Source organism: Protopterus annectens, chromosome 5.part0, assembly GCF_019279795.1.
Source record: "Protopterus annectens isolate FY-2018-M chromosome 5.part0, PAN1.0, whole genome shotgun sequence".
Classification (NCBI taxonomy): domain Eukaryota; kingdom Metazoa; phylum Chordata; order Ceratodontiformes; family Protopteridae; genus Protopterus; species Protopterus annectens.
In genome coordinates this window covers 391,889,734-391,905,412 of record NC_056735.1, presented here as the reverse complement: position 1 = coordinate 391,905,412, position 15,679 = coordinate 391,889,734, and the positions used below count along the sequence as shown (strand labels likewise).

Genomic DNA, 15,679 nt, shown 5'->3' with positions numbered 1-15,679 from the left:
ACTACCAATTCCAGTTTTGGTTCTTTTTTGCCATGATAATAAGTGTTCACAACTGCTTCAAACCAAAACATTGGATGTTCTGGTGGTGTGACTCTCAAAGAAGACATTCAAACTAAGCTACCAGTCAAGTTCTCTTTCCAGGTTTTACTTCAACCCGATAAAGAAGGGTTCCTGGTTAGAGTATCTGTAAGAAAAGGGGGCAAAGGTGGTCTAGGTACCTACCCCAATTCAAGGATGCCCATAAGAAAAGATATTGAGGAGAGGAAGGTGGGCAATGATACTGCAAAACTGAACATATTTGGATATCTGCAATTGTGGTTAAATTCCAACAAAACTGTACTACAATCATCTTATGGCTCACTCTTGCAGTGATAACTATTGGGAAGATTTCAACGCACAATAGCAATGGCAAGTCTTGGAAGTGATGTAGACTGTAGTGTCTAGAATGTAAGGATAGACTACCAGGTAACTGCTTCCAGGATGGTCTGGGTATCAACCCATCTAAGGAAGGAGGTTGTTGCAACTGTGGCTCTTAGGGAGTGTGCTCTGATAATGATCTGGCACAGTTTTCAAATGGAAATAACAGAAACAGATACTGTGCGCTAGCCATTTAGAAATGGTCTACTTGCAGACCTGTGGGAGATGACCATCCTAATTAAAGGACACCTCTGTTACCACCAAGGGTATGAAGGACAGGTGAGGAGCATAAGGGTGCTTTGCAATTCTGAAATACTCTTGACAGATGTCACTGCCTACTAAAATTGTAGTTTTCTAAGTCAGGCATTTGACAAGTACTGAAGCAGCTAACTCAAAAGTGTGTGTGTATGTGTGTTTGGGGGAAAGTAAAGTTCTCTAAAACAGAGATGAGGTCTTCGAGTGAAGTAATCTCTTTCCTGGACAGGGGGGGGGTCTTTAAGACCAGGGCACCTACAGAAAATGCTGTGCAGGCAACAGGGAACATCAGGCCCATCACTGAGTACAATGCCCCCTTCAATAAGTACCTGATCAGGCACATGTGACAACTGGAACATCCACAGAGGTCCGTCACAAAATGAATTCAAGGTGCAAACAGCATGTCCTATGTAGAACTCCTCAAAGCTCTGTCTTGATACGCTGTTGCCTACAGACTGTTGAGAGGTCATCTATGTCTAGCATATAAGGCATCCTTGGATCTAACTCAGATGTAACTTGGCATATTCGCAAAATGAACAGCACTAGAATTACTTGATCTAGGGATTTAACTTCTGCTTGAGGCATAAACAGGACATGTGGGAGAGGCAGGTATGTATCTCAGAGAATTCCCCTTCACTGGAACAGGCTTCCCATCTATGTGAAGTAGAGCTATTTCCTTATCCTATTCAAGGGAAATCTGGACAACTGGATATGAAGTTGTTAACATACCCTGGGTCTAGCACCTATGTCTCTAATGGACAGAGGCAGCCTGTAAGCCTTGCCATAGCTTACAAATACCCCACTAAATGACCTTTAAGGAACATAAACTTGCAGGATACAACTGGGATACTTGGCTGGGCTTTAAAGGCCCCCTAGTATACATCTTTGAACCTATGAGTAGGGAGTCTCAGTGCAGGCAAGCTGAAATCAATACTCACTCAGGCATATGATAATCCTGATTTGAAAAGCTCTTTCAAATATTTAAGGTTAATGGACACCAGAGCCTCTTCTTAGACCATGAGGCTTCCTCTGGCACCTGCGGGAATTGTCTCCATTTAGCTAGGTATGACTTCCATATACCTGGCTTCTTAGTCTCCCTAAAAATAATGAACATATCCTCTGAAAATATTTGTCAACAGTGAATAAGTGCTAGACCATCCAGGCTGTCAGCTTTAGAGTCCTTAGGCTGTGATATATGAATAGCCCTTTGTTCTAAGCTTTGAAGTTCACATGCTGAGAAAGCAGTACCAGTTTTGTTCTTACCAGAATCAAAAGGAGGGAGAACAAATGCTGTCTGGGGTAAAATAGAGTTATGAGCATAATTTCTGGCCTATCCTCCTTTACTTTTTTATGTCCTGGGGATTAGGAGTATAGGAGGAAAAGCATAAAGAAATCGACCCATCTAATTCATGCACAAGTTATTTACACCTGCTGTTGGAGTGCTGCTGCAAACTTTCTTAATTTGCCTGTTGTCAAAACAGACAAAAGGATTGACTACTAGCAACCCCATACCAGTGGACTTACTCCAGGAATACATACCAGTTTAGCATTCACTTGCGTAGGTCTGCTTCTGTCCTGCTTAGCTGGTCTGCCAGGAAATACTTCTTTGATGGGAAGTATGAGATCCTGTGTGCCAGCCCCTTTACCTGGGCCTGCTCCCATGCTTGCACTGCCAACCTGCATAGAGGATAAGACTGGGTCTACCCCTATTTATTTACCACATATTTGTGGTCCAAAAAGACTTGAAAGCCTCGATGGACAGGATTCACAGTAATTATTTCTTTTACATTGATGTGTTTTCTCCTCTGGGTTTTGTCTCAGGTCCCCTAGATCTTTACCTCTCCTGAGCAGACTCCCCATGCTAAGTCTGAAAAGTCTGAGGTGGGTTGCTGGGTGCTAGAGCCTAGTTCGAAAGGTGCCTCCTTGTTGTAATGCACGTGATGGATCCACCACAAAAGCTCTTGATGCAAGACAACAGAGGGATGGGGTATTCTATGGGCTGGGTATGCTGACATCAAGTGGCCCTCAGGTATCACTGTATTTTCTTCATATGCCAACCTTGCTAGGGGTACCATCAAAATGGAAGAAGCCATTTAACCTACCACTGTCAGGAATTCCTTTCCAGTTATCTTGGATTGCTCAGCTACTGATAAGAATCAATTTGTTAGAAAGAGGACCTTCTCTGAAAGGATAAAGGCCCTTTGTTGTTTTGTGTACAACAATGGCCATAGGAATATGGTCTGCCTTGAGGATAATTAGATGGGATTTTGGAAGATTTACAGAGATCTACATTTTGAAAACATTTCAGAGAGTCTGCTATGTGGACTTTCTGTCTGGGACAGAACATATGAAGAAAAGAGTTTCCTGTTCTTCCAAGTTTAAAACAGTAAGCTTAATGCTACAAGACTCTAACAGTCTACACAGCTTAACCTCTGAGGCTCTCACTGTATTATTTATTAATTCTGCTTTTATGAAAAGAAAGCGAAAATGTGAAAAAAGGTGACTGTAGCAGTTTGGAGCTGCCAAGCAGACTGATTCTTGGGCTAATAAGGAGCAACTTGAAACTAACACTGAGAAATTGCTGACTGAAAATATAAAAGGAACATGGAAATAGAGAAATTTGAATCAGTAATGTCATAACTGCACAATATTAAAACTATGTTACAATTTAAGACAGAAGAAGTGGAGCAGAAGCAGCCTTCAGTTTTCATTCTGATTAGCTATGGATTTATGTAGGTGCATGAAGGAGGTAAAACAGAATAACTACTTTGGAAGCAATCTTGGAACTTTTAGAGGTTAAATTGCAGATACATTAGACAAAAACATGGGTGAAATCCTATGCATCAGAGGTATCCCATAAAAGGCTGAAGGGCTGAACTCTGCAGAGTTCATGAAAGATATGTTGGTGGAATGGATGGGTCTACTGAGAGAGGACAGAGGAATTCAGAAATTCAGATAGTCCAAAGGGATTTTCTTCCACAATCACTCATGGTTAAGTTTCATAGACCCCTACTGGTTTGCTTCCACATCTATAAACTTAAAGGATTTTGTCAAACGAGTGGAAGAATCAAAAGGTGGCATGATCATGACTACTCAAGTGAAATGAGGCAAAACATAGCATCTTTCATAATGTAATGAAGTTGTGCAGGGAAAGGAATGTTACATTTAAACTTCTGTATCCAGACTGCTTCAAAGAGAACCTTCCTGGGGGAGCAGTTAGACTGAATGCTTCTTAAGATACATAAGCTCCATCTACTACTAGATGAATGAGGTGAAGCCTCATCAGAGATAGCAAGCATTTCCAATCCCTTTAGTTACTGAGAAAGAAAAACAATCATCATCCTTATCATTAAGAGAATAATGTTAGAAAGATAGTGAATCAGAACTAATACAGAAAGGTTCTAGTCATGACTATAAGATTCTGCCAACAAAGGCTGGCCTAAGACACTGACTGTATTACCTGAATGGTGTCTAGACAGCTGAACACTTTGGGTACTGCTAATTCACCTGAACTGAATGCAGATACAGTATTTGTTCTACCGAAGCTCTGTGCTTAATTTTTAAACAACTGAATATATGTAAAGCAATGAGGACTCACTGATTTCAATTTAAGTTCACCACAGGCTCACCGATTTCAGTACAAGTACAGTTGTTCCTCCGTACAAAGTAATGTACATGATTTTGGTGTACAGCATACTAAAAGTAAAGCTTTGAGTGTACAGTGGTGCTTCTCCTGTAAGATTCAGTTTTCTAAGATACCCTTTGTGTCTGCAGTACTGATAAGGGTTAAGGAGAAAATCCTGTATGAAGGAAATTGTCATTTCCACCTGTCTGTCTGAGCAGACACAGGAATTCTTTATTCAATGAAGTACCACTTAAAAGAATATTATGGGACTGGATTGATAATAAGATTGCACAGTGAGCCAAAGTAAAATAATATGCAAGGAATAACATATTTCTGTAAAGCTGTGAGTGCATGGCATAAATGTTCAATACAAAGGCTGTGAAAGGCTTAACAAATATAAACACTGGGTCTGCACTTTTTTGGCAGGTTACTTCATGCTGAAGGTGAAACTATTTTGGCCATTGTGAACCTGTTTATTAACTGGGCCTCAATATTTAACTTAAGATGTGAGATACTTTGGGACCTCCAAGACAGATGCATTCTGATCAATAGCTTAATTTCAGTTCTCCCAGTGTGAAAATAAAAACTGAGGAGTGCTACTGAAACTGTCATTTGGGTAAAATTCAGTTACTGGCTAGTAAGTACACTGCCTGGATGCCAGCAAAGAAGAAATTTAGAGAACTTGGAAAAAATCAACCAGAAAAGGTGAAGGGAAAACAATGGCTGGGAAGAGTGCTGCAGCTGTTCAACAAAAAGCAGTTTAAGCTTCAGCTTTGGTACAAGATATGCCTTCCAGTAACACACATGAAGAGGTGATTAAAATAAATGAAACATTGAAAGAGTACAACTCCTCAGATAACAAAAGGCTAGAAAAAAAATAGAAGTAGTTTTAAATAGCTATTCAAATAAGCTGATACAACTGTAATAATCTGAGGCTGAAATGAAGAAAAGGCTGGCAACGTACGAGACCTCTCAAGAAGAGGTATTTCAAAAAATGGTAGCGTTAGAGGACATAGCGTAAAGAAAACCGGATATGTTCTACTGTACCAGAGAAACTGGAAGGAACAGACTGTATTCATTTTAAGCAGGCACAAATAGGCAAATGGGCTGGCATTCCACAGCAGGCTTGTTAACTCAAAATATGCATCAAGTGTATGCGCCAAACCTGGCCATAGAAAGCAACTAAGACCTGTATCAGTAAAGATGCTATCATACCAGCAGAAAGAGTTGATCCTTACAAAACTGAGGCATAAAGGAACATATTAAACATTCAAAACAGCAAAGTGTTTGTAGAAAAGGATAGATTCATTGTACATCAGTCAGAAGAGAAGCAAACTTTTCCCCCAAGTAGGGAGTGTCTAAAAGCAGGTATTCAAGCTACTGTATCCAGCTGTCTTCACAATATTTTTCCTGGAAGATCAAAGCCATTTTTTGATACAGAAATGGCTAAAGAGAAAATAAAAAAAGTGTATCCAACAAAAAATAGACCAGCAAACAGAATGGGACTCTGCTCCTCATTTTTTCTGACTATAAAACTCATAGAGAACTTTGCCAGTGAAACCTTTTCCAATGTTCCAAAGGAAAATGTATGAGAAACAGAAAAAAACACAGGACTTAACTAGAAGAATAAGGAGTACACTGGACTTGAACCAGAGTCTGGTGTTGGGAGATGGAGATAAACAGGAAGAAGACTAGAAGTACAGAACTTAGAAAAAAACATGTGAGACTATAAATCATCAATCACATTTTCAAAATATAGCTTTGCAAGAAAAAGTGGCTGAGAAAGACTGGACCTTTATTAATTTTGCTAAACTTGTGGGTGGACTGTGAATCATATACCCCATTTTATGTCATTAATGTTTATAAAGGCACAAGCATAGCTGTCAACTGGTTGGAGCAAGAACTCTGGACAAAGCCATAAGGAACTAGGGGACAATGGCCCAAAATAGGGACTTTTTTTTTAAATATTGCTCTTACAAACCTAGAAACTTGATAGAATTACAAGTTTTGCATGAGCATGAATTTTCTGAAGGGTGAAAAGTCTGAATCTGAAATGTCTGTTGTTATTTTCTGACTTCAGTCCTTAAAAGATATGGCAAAGATTTGCCAGAAAAATAGAATTTTATGAGTAACAGGCTAAAAATATTAGCAAAAATCTGGACATTTTTTTGAAAATCTGTACAGTTGAGAGGTATGCACAAAGGGGAAAAATAACTAAGTAAAACAATTCTGTTTCTTATTAGTATTTGATTAAAATATTTCATGATATAAACTGCATGTTATATACAGTACAGCAGTTTTGTGTAGTGTGTAGTCAGGGGAATTTTAAATGTGGGCTGAGTCTGTTGTATGCATACCTCTCAACCTGGAAACACCAAAAATCTGGACAAGGCCCATGAAAAATAGGTAGAAATCTGTATGCTGATTAACATCTAATTTGCATATATAATTATGTAATCCCACCTACTGCAATGGAATTGCGGGATACCAACTTTCAAACGCAAACTGAAGAACAGACAACCAAAATATGGTACCAGAGTCCCCCTGCAGCCATTTCAATGTCCCATTACCTGGCTATCTTGCCCCATTTACCATAAACACTAATGTGTGCATACTGCTTTACTTCTACAATGATTATTTGGATTTTATTTTTACATTTTGCAGCACAAAAATGCACAAACACTAACAGACATATGCTAAACAAAGCAATACTGTCTCACAATGAAAATAGACTTGGCATTAAAACTTCTCTGCCCTTGAAACTCACATTCACTGAAACAACATTGAAACCCACAACACATCCAAAGAAAATGGATCTGGCCAGTGGTGGATAAAGATTACCTTTGGACTGTTTTCAAATCATTGGCCCCTTGCACGCAAAACAAGAAACATACATGTGTTCTTTCCTTTGATACACTTTTCTGACTTTATTAAGTTATATTCCTTCTATAATACAGCACACGTTAGACAGAGGGCATTTTAAATTTATTGTTTGAACATTTTCCAGTAGGCTGTACTGTAGGCAATGAAACAAAATGCTTGAATCAATAATAACAAAACTGCCCAATTCAGAACATTTCCATCATAAAAGTCTACTTCCACACCCACACTATAAACAGAATGACAGTAGTGTAAGGCAAAGACATCTTGCACAGCTTCTCGCACTTACTTTCAATATCAGGGTTTTTTTTGGGGGGGGCAAAAGGTCAAAAATCAGGGCCACATTTTAAACATTACTTCTATATATATATCTATACACACACATACACACACACACACACATATATATATATATATATATATATATATATATATATTAGAAAATTTAGGCATATGTTTATATTAAATGCAGGAAACATGTGAACAACACTGAGCATTTGAAATCAGGGAACCTTTAGTATAAATTATTAGGGTTTTCATCATATCCATTAGGAGGCTGAAGGAGTGCTGCCATGCTACTGCAAAGAAATATGGCTTTTGAGCTGCTGGAAGTGCCAAAAAATAACAAAGGCAAACTTGTATTAGTAAGACGGAATGTTTCGCGTGCCTGTAAATCAGTATAGTTCACCAAGTACTGCTAATTAAATTATGGCGATAATATTATGAGAGTGACATACAGCAAAAGAGGGACAGATTTCTGGAAATAAGACTGGAACACAATGGTTTTTTTCACACTACTAAGGCGCACACTAGTCCTAGAGCTCACAGGGTATCTGCATTTGGCTGACTTACTGACAACTGTGCTATACTAATGGAGATGGAGATGACCAAATGTGTATGAGGCATTAAGGTTTCCTGGACATACTTAAAATGTTTCTTATATAGATTTATAGAACGGGCAAACCAGTACTTTGCCACTTTGACTGGAGTACAAATGTTCTCCAGCAGGGTGCTAATGTACAGGTAATGCCTGCTTAAAAAAAATAAATAAATAAAACAAATCTTGCACATCATGGCAGCATGTCAAGCTGCTGTGAACCCTGGACAGAGAAAAGCAAATGGCCACCTTATTTTTTTATAGTTGCTAAACACCACTGGAGTGGAAGGACCTAAATGCATTCCTGTTCTTGAATTTTAAATCATGCAAAACTTAGCTTCTCTAGCTAAAAAAAATCCAGAAAACAGCAGACATCTGCTCAGTGTGCCAGCTCAACACATATAAAGTAGAATTAACTTATGAAACGGTGGATCACATACTTCTTCGATGTTAGGCAAACAGAATTACTTACCACTTACTGTGGCACAAATAGTTTTACTTGTCCTAGTAATAAAAAAGGAACTTGAATTAGGCTGGATACTGATGTTCAACAATTAGTCTGTCAGAGAACAGCGTAATGAAGAGAGATGTTTATGATAAGCTCCTCTAACTACCAGACTTAATCCTACTTACTATGTAAATAGTTCTAAGCACCTCTTATCTACTCAACACATGTAAACATTAAAGGAAACAGTTTGTTCAGGATATCTGTCATTTCACAGTAGCCTTGTGTATTTTCCCTTTCCTCTTAAGTGTGCAGTCCTTCTTCCCTTTCTTACTCTTCATACACATGCTTAAACACAAAAAAGCCTATTTTTTTACATTCTCTTGGCTATTCTGTGTTAGCCCTGGACCTCTGCGTTCCTTCCTCACTGTTGTACCTTCTAAATTATTCCTGTTAACATTCCATAAAGCTAAATAACAAGTTCAAGTGTTTACTTTTCCAGTCAACTCTCAAAAAGCTCACAGTTTGCATTTCCTGTCTACACACAGCATAAAGATGGAGAATCTACTGCGTGCTGCACTCCCCACACCACCCCATGAGATTCATACTTAGCATAAAGGAGCACTCTGCCAAGGTTCAAGAACCTCAGTTCCTATGAGGTTTGTACATGTAAGTATTCTTATACAGTATCCATCCATCCACAAGCCCTTTTTCCCATTTTTGTTCATGGCGTCAGGGTGTCACTTCAACAGTAACAATTATCTAAAGCCAAAGTTCACACCACTGAGTGGCTAGCCCTGCCATGGTTATTCTTCCACACCACACACTTGTATGCACACTCACACCTATGGAAAATGTAGTGCTTCCAATCCACCTACTGCATGTCTTTGGAATGTGGGAGAAAAACAAAGTGCCTGGAGGAAACACACATGAACATAATGAGGACATGCAAACACAATGAGGACATGCAGACTCCACATGGAAAGCACCCCATTCAAGAATTGAATCAGGTAACATTTTGCTGAGAGGTGACAACACTATCCATTGTGCCACTCCATCTGTGCAGTATGATTTGTAAGACCATTAATATTTTTTTTATGAACCAGATATGTGATACATTTCTAGTCATTCCTCCTACAAACACTTCAGTTTCTTGAAAAATACACTACCATTCATCTGTGAAATCCAGTTTAATGGTGCTGCTTGTGGTGCCTTCTGTGCTGTAGTGCAAACTTAAAACGGGCTCCGCTACCCCACCCCTGGGGCTTAAACTTGAAGTACTGCAACCTACAAAAATAAACAAAAAAAATTAGAAATCACCACACAAAAGAAGCACAAATGTTTAATGAAACACATGAAGGTATACTGTTAGTTATTTCAGTCTGGAACAAAGACACCCTGCAACTAACATTCCAAGTGTAAGTTGGAAAAAACATTCACAATCCAGTTAGTTCCTATGCACTTAAGTTTTCTATGGTTCACAAAACAGTAACATCTGTGTACATGCAGATGCAAAGCAAGACACATAACCTGTGGACATCATCAAAAACTATGTGCACAATCATTCATTCTCTAACACCTACTTTATTCTACTAGGATGGCATGGGAGCAGATGCTTATCCTAGCAAGAAATCAGCACAAGTCAGAGGAACATCCTGCAGAAGATGTGTCTCTCATACAATACATGCGCAGACACACCCACTCATTGTAATCACACCTGCAGGCAACTTAGACGACTGATGGTTTACCTAGCAATATGTCTTGGGGATGTGAGAGAAAACTGAAGCACCTGACAAAATACTACATAGACAACAAAAATTCATGCAGACCCATGACACCTCAGCCAGGAAAAGAACCAGTAAAATCAGGAGCTGTGAGGTAGTAATGTTACAAAAGTTCCATTACTGTGCCAACCTATGTGCATTATTTGGTGTAAAAGGCAAAACTAATTTTGTGTCTATAATTCAGAAGTAATTATCTACACACACGGCTTCATCCTCAAGAATGCTTCAGTGAATAAATTGCATAGCAGTGACAGACATTTCCCCATACTGTGACTGCATCTTTCTGATGGAAGACTATATTTTTAAATGAAAACAAAGTCCAGAAACTGAAACTTACTTCTATTACTCTGTAATTTTATACACCCAAAAATCGCTTCATGAGAATTGCCACACTCGATCCTCCCCATCCCTTTTCAATAAGCAAAGCCAAACCTTGTGTTCATGCATAACTGGATATCTATTTAGTGAAATTCAGTGATTTAATGATGTTATATCCAAACTCAGGGCCTAAGCGGGCCATTTAAGAGTTTGCTGAATTAAGGACCCCAAAGTAAAATGATGCTCTTAAACAAGACTCCAATAACTCCTAAAGTATTTCTAAATCTGTGATGCATCTTACATATACGGGAAGAGCGTTTCATAACTTTCCTGCTCTGTGACGAAAAAAATTTACTTTTAATGAAGAATAGCAGGTGAACTGACATTAAATTAAAGTATTATCCATAGCATCATCATGTTGGCATTTATGAACTTTAACTAAATTCTCCTATAAACTAAGGAAGGGAGAGAAAGATATTGTTTCCTCCTATATGGCATCTATATGAGCCTTCCTACCTGCCTAATGAAAGTTTTCAGGATAAACTCAAGTACTTTCAAGTATGAAATTCTAAGCACATAAAAGCAACCACAGTATTTGATCAGTGCAACTTTGTCCCTTCAAGTAAAACAGTGTAGGACGTTCTTAAGTCCACTGTATTTTCTAGTGGCAAGTCTGACATGCGAGTCAAACTTCAAGGAAAATTTCACTAGAATGCCCAAGCCCCTAGCCAAACTAGAAGACATGGTTTGACTTGTTTTAAAGACCATGGTGAATGTGACAAAGCTATGTGGTATGCAATCAAAGAATGATGTTCTGAACTAACTAGATATGATGTACTTCTGAAAATAATTCTGTCTCATGGATTGAAATCTCTGAGATTTTCTGCATTAGTCATTCATACCCTTTGTGCTTCACTCAACTCTAGAGTGCTCAGTCCTTAAACATTTAAATAAACTTGAATTTTGAACTAGCTAATTCAGATGAAGTACACAGTTTTGAAGTAGTTAATTACTGCTCCAAACTACATTCTACTCCTAATTCAACATTATCTAAAAAAAAAGAGGAACTGGCATTCTGTTTTCACAACTCGAGGTAAAAAATGTATTATGTAATAGGATGCTGTAGCCTATAACTTAAAAATGTGTACCTCCAACTGCAGTAAAACAAGAAAAAAGTTCATAAAGTTCTTTTCAGTTGTCAACTAAAGAATATAAGCAGATGTACACTGCAGTTTGACCATGGTACAATTATGCACTACACATAGTAGAAGGGTGAAGAGGATCACATAAGAAATGAACAAAACATATTTACAGATATAAGGCTATTCTAAAAACAAATATATAAAACAGTGAAGTTTTGAAAGTTCAAAACTTCAATAAAATGGAAAAAAAAAACTTTTTTTTTTTTTACATTTATGCAGGGGGCAAGCCCCCCCTACACCACCCACACCCACTGCCAATTAAATATACCAGCTGTGAGATCGCACTACAGTGAAGTACGGCGATCTCTATTTAAACCGTTCAAAGTTTAAAATCTTCGATCTTATGGTCTCAACCAATTGAAGTTCAAAGTTTTGAAACTTCCAGCTTCCAAAGCAGACCCATATATATATATATATATATATATATATATATATATGGATCTACCTGAAAACATTGACAAGCGAAAACACCAACGAGATCACCGACACCACAAAACCAACAGTTCAAAAACACAACAGTTCACATGCCCTACAAACCACGATCCCAACAGTCAACAAAACAAAACAAATTCCTTTTCCGAAAAACACACACACAACAGAAGCACACCAAAAATCTTACAAACCTATACTAAACCTTACATACATAACTATCTATGCACTAACCTTAACCCAAACCCTAAAGTCCATCACTATCGCACACTTACCTTACCTGCACCCTAACCCTAAAGTCCGTCACTATCGCACACTTACCTTACCTGCACCCTAAACCTAACGTCCGTCACTATCGCATACTTACACAGTCGCGCTCGTTTCACGTCAGTATTTTCAGTGTCGGGATTTTGAACTGTCGATCATTTCCATTGTCGGTCTTCCGGTTTCGGTGTTCTCGTTGTTGGCATTTCAAGCTTTCAATGTTTTCAGGTAGATATATATATATATATATATATATATATATATATGGATCCCTATCATATGATAGAAACCTCATTTGACTGAAACCATAAGACTGAAATTTCAAAAGACTGAAAAGTCACTTGACAGAAACCCATAAGACTGAATTTCAACATTCTAAATAGTAAACTGGACCATATAAAACCAGACTAGGTGGGGGGCTGTGCCTCCCACCCCCCAATTATATATGCTAACTCTGGGATTGCACTACAATGGGGAAAAGGGCATATACCTTTCACATACCTTACAGTAGTCTACATGCTGCCACTACTATGTCCTTTTCCCCACTGTAGTGCGATCTACATATTGGGGGTGTGGGGGACGTAGCCCCCCCCCACCTAGTCTGGTTTTACATGGTCCAGTTTAAAATTTAATATGTTGAAATTGAGTATTATGGGTCTCAGTCAAGTCACTTTTCAGTCTTTTGAGATTTCAGTCTTATGGTCTCAGTCAAATGAGTTTCAGTCAAATGAGGTTTCTATCATATGATAGGGATCTATCTATACATATACATATATATATATATATATATATATATATATATATATATATACACACACACACACATACACATATATACACACACACATATTATATATATATATATATATATATATATATATATATATATATACATATACACACACACATACATATATATATATATATATATATATATATATATATATATATACATATATATATATATATATATATATATACACACACACACATATATATATATATATATATATACACACACACACACACACACACACACACACACACACACACACACACACACACACACACACACACACCACACATCACACACATTTACAAATGGAAGAATATGCTACAACATTTAGTTCAGGGAGCAGTTAATGGCATAACATGGATGGAAAAATCGAATTATGCTCAGCACAGCCTTATGGATAAGATGTGGTATAATGACTAAGATAGCTTATGCTACAGGGGTAGTAGCACATCATTATATAGAGAGGTATGAAGACATTAGAAGAGACAATTCAGAATAGCTGCAAGAAAGGTTACCATGAGTAGAAGACAGATAAAAGGTGTGAGAGGCATGCAAAGGGAAGAGGGGTAGAAAGGAGAAGTATGAGAGAGATGCAAAGAGAAGCAGTTTGGAGAATGAAGGAGAGGCAGCAAGTAAAGGGGATGACAACATGAGATAAGGTTTAATGAAATAGGTATAAAGGGGTGTTTGAGGGTTCACGTAATGTGATCTGAGTGAGCGCAGCTGCATTTTGCTTGGTTAAGAGGTGTTCTCTGAGATGTTGTCTGAATTCAGAGTACTTTTGCACGTCTCGGATTGAAAGAGGACTGGAGTCCCCTAGTTTAGGTGCTAGAATGGAGAATGTACAGTCAGTGCAACAGAGTTTACTTTTTGAGTTATTAGGGTGGGTTGAGATTGGGAGATACCCCTGAGATTAAATGTGGGAGTTTTGGTGAAAAGTTTGAATCAGGGGAAAATGTCTCAGGAGAAAGGACTCTGTGAATTAGTGATACTAGTAGAAGGTTGGTTCTCAGATTTACTGGGAAACATTTAGGTTTGGCAAGTTAGGCAGTGGTGTTCATTACTGGAGGAGTTAGCAATGAACTGGCTAATTTTATTGGGGATGGCTTGGAACATGATGGTAGTCCATAAAGCACAGCAAAGTCTGTAAGCAACAAGTTCTCACATGAGTTCTGTTGTTCTACTGTACCATAACTAGGTAAAGATGGTGAAGTTACTTTTATCAAGGCATCCACCTTCATAGACCTATAAGCAAGGTCTCTTTGCATTCCTAGCAGGAGACAAATCTACTGCTGAAAGAAAACGTGAAATGTTCACAGTTTCCTAAGCCAGACTGTCAGACAGCAAGTGACAATCTGAGATTAAAGGACTTCTGTAAGCACTTCTAGTCACAGTGTGAGGTGCTCAGTACAACTGAGATTTGTGTGATAAAGCAACCTTGTTTCCAGTAAAGGACCACTTAATCAAAGCTGTGAAATTTGCTCTGAGGCTGTGTAATCCCTTTACCCACGACTATTATTTTTAAAGTGTTCTGGCACTGTTATGTCACTTACCTTTTGTACCATGGCAAATGTTGACAATACACAAGTTTCCACTGAACACTCAAAATACATCTTTCTTGTATCTTAAAAAAAAATCTTTCATAAAACAACATTTTTCCCACTAAAGATGCCTGTTGGCCTGCATCAGTCATAATACCAGTATAGAGTTAGTGTGGCTGTGTGTCCATAAACTGTAACTGATGCACTGTTGTGTAGGCATAGAACTGAGCCCATTAAAATCAATGGTAACATTAAGATGATGTCACATTGGGATTCAGTAAAAGTATGTTGGCCATGGCTTAATAAAAAAATTGCAAAGCTTTTTATTAAGCAACAGTCTACTACAAGTATTAGTAATGTTAGGGAGGGAAATGCCAGCTTTGTGACACTTAAATCACCACATGCCACAATGCATTTATAAACTATGTTGAAGCAGTAAATCTTCCTTTTTGATTTCAGATAAACTGTTCTATCATTATAAATAGACTCAAAAGTACCACATTTACATAGTCACATAATGATGGACTAAATCTCAAAATGTAGCTTGCCATATCTTCACCATTTCTTCCATTTCACTTTAAAATTGCCAAAGTGAAGTAAGTCCGTAAATTACTCATAAAATACAAGAATTATTGCTTGAAAGCCTCTATCAGTCTTCCTTCTAAATATTTAAATGTGAATACAGCCATTGCCAATCCCAATGCCTGTAATTTCAGCAAATATATGAAATATCTTCATACTGCTGCAGAACTAGAGATGTAATACATCTGTTTAAGAGGGTTGGATTCCAGTAGCAAAACTGAGAAATTATTTCTTAATCTCTGTGCTCACACATTCCGATACAGT

General features: G+C 37.9%; 1 protein-coding gene across 3 annotated transcripts in view; it reads right to left on the bottom strand.

Moving 5' to 3' along the window:
- DCAF6 (DDB1 and CUL4 associated factor 6) overlaps positions 1-15,679 on the bottom strand; it is a 2,031,218-nt gene that overhangs the window by 675,808 nt on the left and 1,339,731 nt on the right. For all 3 annotated transcript variants that reach the window (XM_044072358.1, XM_044072359.1, XM_044072360.1), the window contains one exon: positions 9,669-9,786. In XM_044072358.1, coding sequence (XP_043928293.1) covers positions 9,669-9,786 — 118 coding nt within the window. The remainder of the gene's footprint in view (positions 1-9,668; positions 9,787-15,679) is intronic.